A 15,857-nucleotide genomic window follows, 5' to 3' on the forward strand; every position below is an offset into this window, starting at 1 on the left:
AACTATATGTACAAGTTCATTTTCAATAGGGCCTGAATAATAATGATTAAGAAAACGGCCCATATCTCCCGCCGCCTATACTAAAAGGAACTGTTTGATTCAGCCCAAAATCACAAAAATCAAATCAAAGCGGATCAACTTCATCATCTTTGATGCTCCATCACTCCACACTATCACTGCTCCACTCACAGTTTAACTAATTTTGGACCAAAATGGAAAAAAGAAGAAGAAATTATCCCCCAATTGTGATTTTTTTTTTATAAAAAAACTAAGCATTTCCTTGTTTAAAGAAGCTAAGGGGTTTCCTTTACCATCTCCTCTAATCCTGAGATCCTTTCTATCCTTTTTTAAAAAAAAAATAATAATCTTTGTTTATCTCCTTCGATTCGTCTGCTCTGCTCATGGATTTGCGAGATTCATCATCTTCATCGCCTCCGAATCGAGATGGTTCCACCGCCGGAGACGACGACGCCGTCCTCTCCGTCACCTCCGCCCTCGCTAAAGACGCATCCATTTACTTTCAGTCTAGGAAGTTCACCGAGTGCGTCGATGTCTTGAATCACCTCAAGTCGAAGAAAGAAAACGATCCCAAGGTAAATTGTTTCAATTTCTTTTCACGCGTATGCATGCATTGGTTCCTTTCATTACTGCGATTGAATCGATTTATAACTTAGATCCTTTTTTTTTTTTTGCTTTTTTATAGTGAGAATTTGAATATTGTTTTCTATCTTTTTGTTGTGTAATTTTCTGGCATCAGCTGATTTCTTAAAACAATGAACTTAATCCAATATTGGTTTTCCTTATTTATATTTTTAATGATTATCATTCTGGCGAATTTTTGAAACCCTGTGACTAGGTTTAATTATTTTCATATTGAGATTTCATTATATATGTTAACTTAATAATTCAAGTTGTTGATTTCTTTATTCATACTTAGACAGGCAAGAGTTTACCAATAAAATGGTTTGTGGGATAGTTGAACTCCTCTATCAATGAATAGGATAACCATCTTCTTCGTAATCAGCACAAGTCAAATGTATATAGTTCATTGTAGAGTTTTTAGCTTTACATGTGGTGTATCCTGTAATATTCCATTTCTTGGTAATGATACATTTCGATTCTTTTATGCTACTGAACTACCAACAAGTTTATTCCGTTACAATGTCCTCTTAGCCTCTGGATAAAGAAAGTAGGACGGATGAATTATGGATTTATTTTCATGGAAGCACATATTCTATTTATCTACTGTTCCTTTAGAGCTGATTGATTTAGACTAGAGGATACTCATCAAAGATGGAATTTGTAGTTGCTTGAAATTGCTGTCACGGTTGTCTTGTTACTAATAAGATAGGATGGAGAATATACAGAGTACACATGTTTTTTTGAAATGATATTTAGATATAGGATCTCTCTTTTGGAAAGGAAATGGTGGAAATTTTATTTTTCGAGCAAATTTATCCATGTGTTTTAGTTAATACTAGCATGATATATAAATGTTTGTTTAGTGCCCAATAAATTCTAACACTGAGCAATGTTTTTAAGGCGTGTGCTTCTGGGTTGCTCCTCAAAGCCAGACCAGGGAATTAACCCTTTAGAGCGAGGCTTATTTCTGGTGCATTTAAGTACATTCTTTTGTGAGGAAGCAGTGTAAAAAAAATATGGCTGAAATTCACTTTACTTTTCTCTCAACTTTTCTTTTTAAAAAGGCAATTTTGCTTGTAACAGTTGAAAAAAGGTGGACAAATCAAATTCTGTACTTCTCAAGGCACGAGTATTCAGAAAACAAAACATAAGACCTTTATAAAATCACGTATATTGTCCAACAAAAAATATTTTTGTTCTTTGTAGAATATATGAAACCAGATTTATTTTTTAAAATTAGAATTATATATATTGAAGCTTATGTATGTATGTATGTATGTATGTATGCAAGCACAAAACTAGACAGATAACACACATAAGTTGTGCCTCGCTTCATTTAGGTGAGTGCTTTCTTGCACCTTGTGCCTTAGGGTTCTAGTTCCTAGTGCGCATCTTGTGATACTAAATGATACTAAACACATATTTTTTATCCAAAAAAAAAAGGATACTAAACACATAAGGTCTGGAGAAGTTGTATTTCCCTAAACTTTTATCTAGTTGCAGAGCACAGTGCTGTTATTGACCTTGTAAATTATTGAAAATTGTAAGTATCTAATATATACTATCTATGTTTTATTACTCATATTGGGTTTAAAGTTAAGAAAGTGTTGAAAATGTTAACTTGGAACTAATTTTGTTGAGTGTTGATTAATATTAAATCAAGGCTCCTTGCCTAACTATATTAATTAAAATTCTATATTTTTAATGTATAAATAAATAATTTGTAAAATGGAATTTTTTAAGTTTTAGAATTATCATGAAACTATTTTTTCATTTTAGGCTGTTTCGAAGATACATCTGATTCTCCAAGCCAAAAAACGTCTTAATTCAAAAACTAAAGCGGCTAAAAAGAATGGATAAGAGTATCAAACACATGTGCCAAGGCTTGTTAACTTATGATTATAAGATGTGATGACTGTAAGAGATAAAATGATGATCATACTGCTTACAAACTTTATTCATTGCACTTACTAAACAACATCAATATGTTCAGCATGGAAACAATTTGTTCCCAAATTGTGTCATCATAAATAAGTTCAGCTGCTGTAGGAACTTTTAGCTTGAACGCTCCACTGCCACCATATAATTATTATTATAATATTGTTATTATGAATTTAATTTTGACAAAAAATAGACTTAAAACAACCTTTGGTAGCTGAGAAGTTCAAATAGATTTTAGTTTTGTGAGACTGACTGTGATGGTGGTGCTGTTTCAATTAAATGCTGTTTATAAATTGTTCTTGTTGGACTGGTAATCTGGTTTAGCCTTTCTAAGCAGCATGTTTTTAAAAATGAGTGAGAGAGAGAAAAACGTAGAGAGAGAGAATTTGAAAGGAAAGTCAGTTCCGGTTGAGTGTTGGTCGGTGTTTATCGATAATCTTAGTAAAAGGGTCTCCCATCGTACGCTTAGGGAATTATTCTTAGTTCATGGTCCTGTTACGAGAGTTTTTATTCCCAGCCAAACTAGAAATCCAAAATACAGGTTCTCTACTTTTGCCTTTGTTCATTTTAAGAGGGAGGAGGATCTGAAGAGGGCTGTTGAGGAGTTAAATGGGATTGTGATTGATGGAAGGAAGATCTCAGTTAGTCCTGCCAGGTTTAAGGATGAACGTTCAAGGTCAAGGGTGTTGCTTTCTTCTTCAAACAAAGATGATGGTCAGATTAGTGCAGATTCTTTAAAATCAAGAGATAGAGATAATATTAATAGAAGTAGGAGGGATGATAGATCTTACAGGGATGCTCTGTTGTCTAAAGGGAATAGAAGGGGGAACAATGATCTGCTGTCTGAGGATACCCAGAGGAGGAATGTCAAGGGAAATATATTTGAGATGCATATCCCAACAGACAGCGCCAACTGGGTGAAGAGGTCGTTAACAGGGATTATCAAATACTCCTTTCAAGTGGAGTTCATTCGGACGGCATTATTAAAAGAAGGTCACGATGTTCAAATTGCGAATGGGGCTATGTCTGGAATTCTTGTGTGATAGTTCTCAAATCTCATGAGGAGATGCTGGAGTTATGGAGTAAGAAGGAAGAAGTTTTAAACAGTGGTTCGAGCGAGTGGAACCTCTACTGAATGAAGCTGGGAAACCAATGGCCTTCTGCATGGCGGAATTAAAAGGTGTTCCTTTGTTGTGTTGGAATGAACCCTTCTTCGAGAAGTTGGCTGGCAGATGGGGCAGTGTGGTAGATACCATGATAGTACAAGGAAAAGAGAAGATCTCACAATGGCAAGAATCCTATTGAAGGTGGAAAGTCCTTTTGATGTTCCAGAAGTTATACTCTTGGATCGTATGGAAGATCATACAAAGTAAGTATCAAGATTGGATCAGCTAGTGAATATTCTAGTTCGTTTTTCAGTAATTTTCCGGTGGAGGATTCCGGCGAGATATTTTCGGAAGAGAGGATGTCTGAGAAGGATGAAGACAGATTGTTGTCAGTTCATGGGGAAGGTGAGACATGCGCAGCAGGGGAAAATCGTTTGTCAGTGGACAATTGGATTGACCAGGGAGTGTTTCATGTTTCTGGAGGAGCTAGTGAGGACAGACAGCTAGCAAGACTTTCCTTAGATAGGAAAGATATTAAATGTGGTCTGTCAGAAAGTCAGACTGTTGGAAAGTTTAAAGTTGGTGAGTATGCAGGTTTGGGGATTAGAAGTCAAAATTATTCGGCTGATGGATCTCAGGCCCATTCTGAAGAATCTGGGCAGTCTGGGTCAAAATACTTTTCGGGTTTATTTCTGGGCCAGCATATACAATTAATAAGTTTGGGGAATTTATTGAAAACATCCATTTATCAGGAAAATGCAGGGGAGTGTCCAAGGTTATGGAATCGAGTCCAATTGTAGAGAAGCCATTCAGTGTGGAGATAGACCCCGAAGAAGAAAACTTAAGACCATCGGAACAGGTTTTAAATAACAACTCTAGGGGGAGGCAGTTAATTCGCTCTAGAAGGGAGTTTACAAAGAGAGTAATGTGCTGGAAACTAGAAGTCTGAGCAATTGTAAAAGGGTTTACAACAGGTCGAGGGAAAGAAGATACTGGTATGGGGATTTGTTGAACATCTCGTCTGAAACAGGGGGTGCCGTAGTTAAGCAGAGGGAGCTAGATGTTGATTCCAGTACGAATATTCAGCTCTGTTTATCAGCAGAGAACATTGCTGAGGGGAGTCTTGATCCTTATCTTGACAAAGGATATGGGGGTGGGAGTGTAGGAAGGGAGATTGAAGGTTACTTTTCAGAAGGTGATGGCTTAAAGTCCAAATCTGGTTTGCTGATTAGAAGGAAGAGAAGAACTAAAAGGATCCTGTATCGTGAAGCCCTTGACAAGGTGAGCATTGATACAGCATCCTCCTCAGCTTTTTCGATTCTGTGAAAGAAGCGATGGAAACTTGGGAGGTTAGCAAGCTTTTGGGTGTGTCTTTTAAGGAAGGGAAAGAAGCCTTTTTGGAAAAATCATAGCTTTAGAGAAAGGCGTAAATGGGGTGAATAAAGGATTGGTTGTTTGAGGAGTGTGTCTGCACCTATTTCCTTTTTGATGATGACAAAGCTAGTAATATGTTCATGGAATGTTAGGGGTTTGGGGAAAAACGAGAAAAGGAGGGCTGTTCAGAATTTAGTCTCCAACTTTAATCCTACTTTTCTTTGGCTGCAAGAAACTAAGACTGAGAAATTTAGGAAGTCTTTTTTTAGGAGAAGTGGAATTAATAAACTTAAAGGAATTTTGGAATCCCCTTCAGTTGGATCACGGGGGGGCTGTTGTGTTGTTGGGATGATAATGTTTTTGAGCTGGAGAATCAGTTTGTTAGCAGGGAGATTCATTGCTACTTTCGGTAAAATTCGGAGTATTGATTCCGGGTGTGGTTTCATCAATGTCTACGGTCCATCAGTGGAGGAGGAGAAATCTGGTTTTTTTGAAGAGTTAAGCAGTTTTCTTAGTGGACAGACTTATCCCATTTGTGTCGGAGGGGATTTCAATGTATATTTACAAGAAGATGAGAAATTGGGAAGGGGTCAAAGTAGGAGTTCAATGGAGATCTTTAATGAGTTCATTCTCCATACGGGTTTGATTGATCTTCCTTTGAACGGGGGTAGGTTCACTTGGTGTAATAACCAAGATAATCCACTTTTGTTAGACTGGATCGTTTTTTGGTTGATTGTCGTTTCCTAGAGCTGTTTCCGGGCGTTGTGCAGTCGCTTCTACCAAGATCCTTGTCAGATCATAATGCTATAGTTCTGGAGAATAAAGGGGTGGACTGGGGTAGAAAACCCTTTAGATTATTCAATTATTTGATGGATGAGGGGGTTTTGAGGATCTGGTTGTTTCTTCTTTTCAGAGTGGTAAGGATAGTCGGAATGAGGCAGGCGTTTTTAGTCTGATGAGGAACACCAAACATGCAATTAAGAAGTGGTCTGGGAACAGAGTGAAGTATCCAGGTGCTTTGATTTCTGAGTTAGAGAAGAAAATTTCGTTGATAGAGGATGATATTCAACAGAAGCAAGGAACGGTTGACAGTGAGGTATTAGTTGAATTGAAGAATCTAAGAGCAGAATTGTGGAAGCTTCACAAGATTCAGGAGCAGATCTGGTTTCAGTACTCGAGAACTAATTGGATTGTTGATGGGGATCGCAATACTAAATACTTCCACACTTGTGCTACGATTAGGAATAAAAGGAATGCTCTACTTGGTTTAAACTTCGAAGGGGAAACAGTGGAAGACCCAACGGCAATCAAGGCCATAGTTAAAGAGTATTTTTTTAAGATCTATAATGAACGAACTACTTTAGAGATTGATGATTTGAATCTGGATTTTCCCAGAATTTTTATGGAGCAGAAACAGTTCTTAGAACAGGAGTTTTCTGAGGAGGAAGTGTGGGAAGTGGTGAAATCTTGTGGCAGCAACAAAGCTCCGGGTCCTGATGGCTTTAATTTGGGATTTTTTAAGAGGTTTTGGCAGGTCCTAAAGGTAGATATTATGAAATTCTTTCATGATTTTTACTTGGGGAAGGAATGGGAACATGGTGTAAATCACACTTTCATCACTCTTATTCCTAAGATTTCTAACATTGGTGGACTGGACGATTTTAGACCTATAAGCCTTGTTGGTGGATTGTATAAGATACTCTCGAATGTCTTTCAAGAAGACTTAGGAGCTGCATTTCAGATTTGATCAGTCCAAGTCAATTCGCTTTTATCCCGGTCGGCAAATCCTGGACTGTTCTCTTATAGCAAATGAAGGGATTGACTTTTGGAGAAGAATGGTTTAAAAGGGTGTGTTTTTAAGGCTGATTCAAGAAGGCATATGATACTCTTGACTGGCCTATTTTGTTCAGAATAATGAAGGAAATGGGCTTTGGTTCTAGATGGATAGGTTGGATTTCGAGATGTGTCACTTCAGCGACTGTTTCAGTTTTGGTGAACGGAGTTCCAACTGAGGAAATTCCTATGGCGAGGGGTCTTCGGCAGGGCTGTTCCTTGTCTCCATTGTTGTTCAACATAGTTGGGGAGCTATTGAATCTATTAATAGCGAAGGCTGTTTCACGAGGGCTTTTTTCGGGACTGGTCATTAGAAAAGAGGAGAGGAATTTTAATTTAACCCCATTTGCAATTTGCTGACGACCTTATTATGTTCTGTGGGGCGTCGGAAAAACAGATCTTGAATGTAAAGAGGGTTCTTCGGGTGTTTGAGATTATTTCTGGTCTACAGCTGAATTTAAAGAAGTGTAAATTATTTGGAGTGAACTTAAAGGAAGAGGAAATTAAGGGTTGGGCATCTATGATTGGATGTTCAGTGGGCTCTTTTCCCTCAGAATATTTGGGACTCCCACTAGGTCCACATAGGAACTCCAACATTCTATGGGATCCAGTGGTTCAAAGCTTTAATAAGAGACTGGCGGGCTGGAAAGGCTCCTCTCTGTCACTGGCAGGCAGGCTAGTTCTAATTAAATCAGTTCTATGCTCACTCCCTATTTACTTTTTGTCATTGTTCAAGGTTCCAGCATCAGTTTACAAGACTCTCAATTCTATCATGTCAAATTTTTTGTGGGGAGGTGGTGATGGGAGAAGAGGATACATTGGGTAAGCTGGTCCGATGTTTGTAAACCTAAAATTGAAGGAGGATTGGGGGTTCCTAATTTAAAGGTGGTGAATAGGGCACTTTTGGAAAAATGGGCTTGGAGGTTTGCTATTGAGAGGGATGCGGTTTGGAGGGAAATGCTCTGCAACAAATATAAATTGGATCCTTCCTTGATGCAGTTTGACAGTAAAGTCTCTCCTAAACTATCCTGGATGTGGAGAGATATGGTGAGAAACCATTATAATGCTGATTCGTTGGGCTGTAGTATCAGAGGTAAATATAGCTTTAAAATTGGCAATGGGAGGAGCATTCGGTTTTGGCAAGACAATTGGACAATGGATCATCCGTTGATGGTATTGTTCCCTAGAATATTTTCTATTGCAGTCAATAAAGAAGGAAGATTAACTCAGTTTGGGGAGTTCAGTTCAAGGGGTTGGATTTGGGACGTCAATTGAGGAGAGAGTTGAATGACTGGGAATTTGAGCAATGGGCAAATTTGATGGTTGTTATCTCTGATTTCTCTATTTCTGCTGATGCCACTGATGGATTGTTTTGGAAGGGAATGGGGAAGGGGTTTACACAGTGAAATCATGTGTCAACCTATCTTATTCGGGTTCTCCCGATTCAGAGGAAGCTAAATTTTGGAAGTCTAATGTTTGGAGGGGTCTGTTGCCTCCAAGAGTTGAGACTTTTCTTTGGCAAGTTATATTAAAGAAGTTGGCGGTCAAGACAGCTTTGGTTAAGAGAGGTGTTAAGGGCATTAATGATACTTTGTGTTCTTTCTGTAATCTTGAAGAAGAGTCTTTATCGCATTTATTTTTTTCATGTTCGTTTGTTTGGCCAATTTGGATGAAATTCTTGGGATATTGGAATTTTCAATCGGTTTTTCATACAGAAGCTAAAAGATTCCTATTGGCTTGGAATGACTTGAAGTCCAACTCTCTTATCTGGCCATTCATTCCTGGCTGTGCTATGGACAATTTGGAAGACCAGGAATTTTATTGTGTTTGAAGGAGGGAAGCTTGATCGAGCAGAGATTTTCTTTCTTGCTAGGTGCAGGCTTGCTTCATGGTTTCTAGCTAAGGAAACTCATGTTTCTATTTCCAAGGATGATATTATTGCTGACCCCCATAGTGGATTCCTACTCATCCCATTCTTATCGGGTTTCAACCGTGTTTCCTTGGTCCCCACCTCCAAAAGGTTTTGTTAAACTTAATGTGGATGCGGCTACCTCGAGTGATTGGAAGAGGAGTGGCTTAGGTGGTATTTTGAAAGACATGTCTAGTTCGATTCTTGGTTCCTTCAAAGAGCCGGCTGGTCCGGGGCCCCCAACGTTAATGGAATTGAAGGCTATCCTAAAGGGTTTAGATTTTTTTGAATCTATTCGTCATAGGGTTAAAGATAGATTGATTATTGAGAGTGATAGCCAGGTGGCAGTTGGCTGGATTAAGGATGTGGTCTCTTGTCCTGTTGTTTATGTTCAAACAGTTAAAGAAATTATTCAAAAGCTTAGTGTTTTTGAAGGTTTTATTAGGTGGGTTAGTAGGACAGCCAATATTGAGGCGGATGTCCTAGCTAAGGCGGGTATTGGGTGAATTATGCTCTGTTAAGGGCTGTTTGTTTTTGGTTTTATCTCTCTTGAGGGAGATGGGTTGTATACTTTGTTATATTTGAATTTATTGAATCCTATGGCACTCCTTTCCTCCTTATGTGGATTAAGGAACTATTTTAAGTTCCGTTAACCACCAAGGGGGTTTTTTGAGGCCTTTTATTCCTATCAAAAAAAAATAAATTGTTCTTGTTATGTTCTGAATTTTGATTACTTGATTAATCTTATAACCCTGTTTGCAGGTGTTGTATTCCATTGCTGCATTATAATTGTTGCCCTCGAATTGAAATTGGGCTACTAATGATAGCTTCGCTTCAATACTTTTGACATCTGTTATAAGTTGTTCCTTTCTGTTTGCACAGTCTTAAGTTTTGGAACCAAATGATTATTGGCAGGTTCTTCATAATATTGCAATTGCGGAGTTTTTTCGGGATGGTTGCTCAGACCCAAATAAGTTGCTTGAATTCCTTAACAATGTCAAGGTACTACCTTTTTCTTACCTCCCTCCAGTTATGTGGCTGATTAGCTGTGCTCTCCATTCTAATGTCTCATTAATCTAGTCATGCTCCTGGAAGAACGATAGTTGTGGCCTGTTCATGATTTCATAACTGTGGTTTTGTTTGCTTGCCTCCATTTGGGGAATGGATTGTGGGTGGTGAACTGTGTTGCAGATACTGCAAGGCCTTAACCGAATAAGAAAAGGCAAACATATTATCTTTTAATACTCAAATGAAATCTTTTGGGTGAAGCATCTTCCTTAAGTTAAAACAGAGTTATTTGTCTGTTGTTTTTAATTGCAATATACTGATGTCAACATGTTAGGCATTTAGCAATTTGAATTATGATTAGCTTGTATGAAACCACTGCTAGTTGGTATTTAGTCTAGGGATTTCTTAGTGGTAGAAATGGTTTATGTATCTGGCCCCGATTAATGGACATGAGACATTTTGAGCCTGAGTTTGTGTGGTTATTTGTATTGCACTCTAATAGAAGTGATGGATTAATTACTTTCTCCCTGTTTTTCTCAAACAAGTAAATCATAATTTTGGGTAGGGGTTGATTACTGTTTGGAGAGAAATTTTTGTTGCATTGCTATGTACATGACTTATTTTTATTTACACCAGAATTAATGGTTTTTGTGTTGGCTCAGAAGGGAAGTGAGGAGCTTGCTCTTGCTTCTGGGGAACAGGTGGAGTCTGGTAGCAGTTTCGGAAATAAAGTTACTTCAGGTTCAAAAGGAAGTGGTGGTACAAATAGTGCCAGTATTATTTACAGAGATGAATTTGATACGTCTGTGGCTTCTCTAAACATGGTATGCCCTCTTTTTGTACATTCAAGAGTTTCAGGGGCAGTAATCTTTTCATCGATCACTTGGACTAGCATTTAACACTTTTGGTCTGATTTGATCTAATGTAGGCAATCATTTGGTTCCACCTTCATGAATATGCAAAGGCCTTATCAATTCTTGAACCTCTTTACCAAAACATTGAACCGATAGATGAGGTATTTTGTCTTTATATTGTTTTTATTTTTTTAACATCTGTTCATCTCTTAACTTGTTTTATTTTCTTCCCTTTTTATTTATATATGCATTACAGACAACAGCTCTTCATATCTGCCACTTGTTGCTGGATGTTGTGCTGGCTTGCCATGATGCTTCAAAATCTGCTGTAAGTTCTAAATATTTGTATATTTGTAGTGTGATACTTTGAATTTTTTCCAGTTAAAAATATTCATATCTACCACTTCTTGCTAGATGTTGTGCTAGCTAGCATATGTAGCCTTGTACTTGGTGGTCGGGGAAAGATAAAAAGCTAACTTATGCTCTTCCGATTCCGATAACCATTTTGTTAGAGTAGATCGAAGTGCTTGCCCATTAAGAACATTCAAATGAATGAAATAATTTATTTAAATGTTCTATTTCCTTTTTCCTTTGATTTTGGGAACGACTCATCCAGTAAAGGGTTCCTGTCTTCTCTTGCACAGTCTCTATTGGATGATTTGAAATGTTTATTTGACAAACCATTAAAAAAGATACATCCTAATGATATTTTTAACATAAATTTTATGTAGTGCCAACTCTTAAAGGTACTGGCACTTTTACCAAAATGAAAACATTAAAAACATGCAAGATAACATTGGATGTTTATGGCTGTGTTCTATTCACAGATAATATTGTAGTGGCTGATGAGACTAAAGAAGGGGTTAATACCAAATTAGAGTTGTGAAGACAAACACTACAAGTTTGGGGTTTGTTTGAGTAGACCAAAAATTGTGTGTGAAGTGTATGTTTAGTAAAAAGGAATGACTATCAAACATGATAACATTTGACGGACTAGTGATATGAGCAGCATAATGTTTCAAGTAACTAGGGACGATAATAAAAAACAGGGACATTGATGTATATGTTAACCATTAGGTCAAGGCTGGATGGCTTTAGTGGAAAAGTGCATTAGTACTCTTGTGATTGTAATATACCTAAGTTGAAAATGAAGTTCCATAGGATGACTATCAGGCTTGCTTTGCTATATGGTACTGAATGTAGGTGAACAAGAATCGATGTATTCAAAAGATAAGTATAGTCGAGATGTGAATGTTAAATATGATTGTGTAGTAAGATTAGGAAGTGCTGAGTTACAAATGTGATCCATCTCAAAGTTGGGATAGCTCCTATTGTGGATAAGGGGGAAGAAAACTGCTTATAATGGTTTGGTCATTAGGACACATAGTGAGGAATGGAGTGGACTTAGAAATATGGAGCAAATTGACATTGCACAAGATAAAAGGTCAAAGGGGAGGCGACAAAAGACATGGTTGGAAGTTGATAAATATGATATGAAACAAATAGATTTAGGAGTTGAAAATAGGATGGTGGTTGATAGAGATAATTGGAGGAGATTAGGAGAACCATCTGCCATATGAAAAATTATTTGTCTTGGTTTGTATAGCCGACCTGCATATATTGGAATTGAGGCTTGTCAGTCTGGTCTTAGAATCTGCCTTACTCGCTTTTTGGGTGTAAACATGTGTGTTCAAATTGTAGGTGAAAAAAGTTGGGTAGTTTTCAAAAGTGGATAGTTACTTTTTTCTAGCTTAAAAGGCAAAAACATTTGCACTTATATTTATTAGAATAACTTCAATTTTCTTTTGTAAAGTCCCTGATTGTCACTTGACTTGTTATACTTACTCAGGGGTTTTATATAACGTAGATGAGATTGGTGACTTTATTTTGAACTGAAAAGCATGCTTGTAACGGAAATTACTTTAAGCAGTTGAACCTGGCTTGGTGACATGGTTTTGGGTTCACTCTGTTTATAGTTCAGACAACTGAACTCATTTTTTACATTCTAACCAAACTCCTATTCTGTTTTAACTTTACTACACTATATCATTTCTTGTTTGAAGGACTTTGTTCTGAATTATTGGTGAGAATGGTGTAACAATTATGGGCCATACATTGCTTTGGAGTGCATTTAGGAAGATAATTCCTAGCATCTATCCTGAACTTTTGGCATTATCCTTTATGACATTCATTGCGGGTGTAGATGTTTTTTTAATGGCTGGTTTAGTGTTTGTATATTATAACTTTGATTCTAAACTGCTTTAATCATGTTTAGGATGTGTTGAATTATTTGGAAAAAGCATTTGGCGTTGCCAATGTGAGCCAAGGGGAAAATGGTAACACAGCTGCGCAACAATCCTTAAATGTAGTTGGAAAATCAGCCTCAGATCCAAACAGCTCACTGGTCTCAGATGTTTCTTGTTCAGACTTAACTGCTAGTGTAAATGCCTCCTATAGTCCTCTATCAAGAACTTTATCGGAGGATCGACTGGATGAAATGTTTTCTACACTGGATATCGGAGGACAGAACTTAGCTAGACGTGCTGGTCTTACATCTGCAAATGATCTAAGCAGGGTCGCAGTTGATAGATCTATCTCTGGTGTTGATCTGAAGCTCATGTTGCAACTTTACAAGGTTCGGTTTTTGCTTCTCACTAGAAATGTAAAGCTGGCAAAGCGTGAAATCAAGCATGCAATGAACATTGCTCGAGGAAGAGATTCGTCTATGGCTCTATTCTTGAAGGCCCAGCTTGAGTATACTCGTGGGAACCATCGGAAAGCTATCAAGTTGTTAATGGCATCAAATAACCAGACAGATGCAGCAATGTCAAGCATGTTTAACAACAATCTAGGCTGCATTTACTATCAACTTGGAAAGTATCATACATCTGCAGTGTTCTTTTCCAAGGCATTGAGTAATTGTTCATCTCTTCGGAAAGAGAACCATCTAAAGCTATTAACATTCTCACAGGATAAATCTCTCCACATAATTTATAACTGTGGGTTGCAGCACTTGGCCTGTGGGAAACCACTACTTGCCGCTCGTTGTTTCCAGAAGGCGAGTCTAGTTTTCTACAATAGACCCCTCTTATGGCTTCGACTCACGGAATGTTGTCTAATGGCTGCAGAGAAAGGACTTGTGAAAGGAAGCTCAGGTCCATCAGACAGATCAGAAATTCGAGTCAGCGTTATAGGAAAGGGTAGGTGGAGGAAACTTTTAATTGAAAATGGAATTTCAAGAAACGGACATGTAGATTCTGTTGAAAAGGAGGATTGGGCTTTAGGTGGGATGGGCAGCCTAAGCTTTCATTACCCTTGCTAGGCAGTGCCTCTATAATGCACTGCACTTGTTGAACCGTTCCGAGTTGAGTAATTCAAAGTCTGTTTTACCCTCCAACTTATCCTTGGAGGAGAATGAATCAAGTGATGGTGCATCTTCCAAGAACTCAAACCATAAGAACTTACCTGGCGTCGATTCCAAGGCTTCAACTATGTCAGCAGCATTAATTAACTCAATGGGATTTGAAAGAGCCAAAGGGGGGAACTAATCAGGAGAGTATTCAGAATTCCATCTCCTATTATGAAGATATTTGCAGAAGAGAAAATCAGATGATTAAGCAAGCTCTACTTGCTAACCTGGCATATGTGGAGTTAGAACTGGAAAATGCTTTGAAGGCGCTCTCTGCAGCTCGATCTCTCTTAGAGCTACCAGGTTGTTCAAGAATTTACGTCTTTCTAGGTCATGTCTATGTGGCAGAGGCTCTCTGTTCGCTAAACAAACCTAAGGAAGCCGCGGAGCACTTGTCTGTGTATTTGTCTGGGGAAAGTAATGTCGAATTACCATTTAGTCATTCAGAATGTGAGCGGTGGCGACTGGAAAAAATGATTGTGAAGAAGCAAACGGAGGAGCAGCAGCAGCTGCCAAGAACCCTCCCCCCGAGGGCTCACAGGATTTCATGTTTCTCAAGCCGGAAGAGGCACGTGGAACGCTTTACGCAAATCTTGCTGCGGTGTCTGCAATACAAGGCGACCTTGACATTGCCCACCGTTTTGTGACGCAAGCATTATCCCTGATACCCAACAGCAGCGAAGCCACTATGACTGCGATATACATAGATCTCATGCTCGGTAAGTCGCAAGAAGCTGTGTCGAAGCTAAAACATTGTAGTTATGTCAGGTTCCTACCCAGCAGTCAACAATTCATCGAACCCTCCTCGTGATTGTGGGGATGGTTTTTCTATTTCAATCCAGAGCAGCCCGCACCATTCAGTTGCTAGTTAGCAGGTAGACCAGCAATCCTTTTTAAAGGATTTGTATCATATAAAATATAGTTCAATTCAGATAATCAAGTTTTTTTTTTCATAATCCCCCATACCTAGGGTTCATTTTTCAGTGGTGTGGCTGATTGTTTTGGTAAAAAGAGCTGATGCCCCACCTGTGAGAATTTGAGATGTAGGGTTAATCAATTGTGTTTTAGTGGCTAATCCTTTCCTTCAGAGGTAATGACGTAATGCGCTTTTTATTCATTTTGGATTTAAATTCCATAGTCATTCATTCCAATCACTGCCTTTCAATGTTCTTATTATCATTTATAATCTCCAAAAATGTTACAAAATCGTGATCTAAATCCGGTTTTACGAATGATTGCATGAACTCTTGTCACAGAATAATTACCCTTTTTTCAAAAGACATGGTTGATAAGATGTACAGCGATTTATGTCCTCCAACCTCTCCCAGGCATGATATTCCTTTTCACTCGACCTCGTGACACCCTTGTCACAGTTGTCCACTTCATTTAACCCAATCCAAAAGACATGTATGATAAGATGTGCAACATCATCGTTTATAATCTTTAGTATTTTTCTTTTCTTTTTTGACGTGAAATTCATGTTCCTATCTCTTCAAGGCGTGACATTATGATTAATCCGGTTTTTGACTTGGTTTTTCAGTAAATAACCTTGCAGGTCATTTGGTAGCCAAATGGGAAAGAACCAAAGTAATACATGAACACACACCACATATTATTAGAGAACATGAAAATGGACAAATGTTGCCATAGGCTTTAAAGCTGGTCCCGTCTACCTACTCCAGTATCAGCCTACTGGGTCAAATTGGCCACTGTTTCAAACTGTATTCTTCAACTTTCCCTCTCTTGTACAAGGTAAAAAGTAAAGAAGCTACAATTCTACA

General features: G+C 38.1%; 1 protein-coding gene across 1 annotated transcript; it reads left to right on the forward strand.

The window, feature by feature from the left end:
* Positions 1–306: 306 nt before the first annotated feature.
* On the forward strand, positions 307–15,193 carry LOC120176918 (CCR4-NOT transcription complex subunit 10-like). Its single transcript, XM_039183205.1, is given in 10 exon segments — positions 307–593; positions 9,721–9,807; positions 10,476–10,637; positions 10,742–10,828; positions 10,924–10,995; positions 12,943–13,951; positions 13,954–13,977; positions 13,980–14,181; positions 14,183–14,547; positions 14,550–15,193. Coding segments are annotated over 10 exon segments (2,538 nt in total). The 5' UTR covers positions 307–401; the 3' UTR covers positions 14,888–15,193.
* The last annotated feature ends 664 nt before the right edge of the window (positions 15,194–15,857 follow it).

Source organism: Hibiscus syriacus, unplaced genomic scaffold, assembly GCF_006381635.1.
Source record: "Hibiscus syriacus cultivar Baekdansim isolate YM2019G1 unplaced genomic scaffold, ASM638163v2 tig00112260_pilon, whole genome shotgun sequence".
In the NCBI taxonomy this organism is placed as follows: Eukaryota; Viridiplantae; Streptophyta; class Magnoliopsida; order Malvales; family Malvaceae; genus Hibiscus; species Hibiscus syriacus.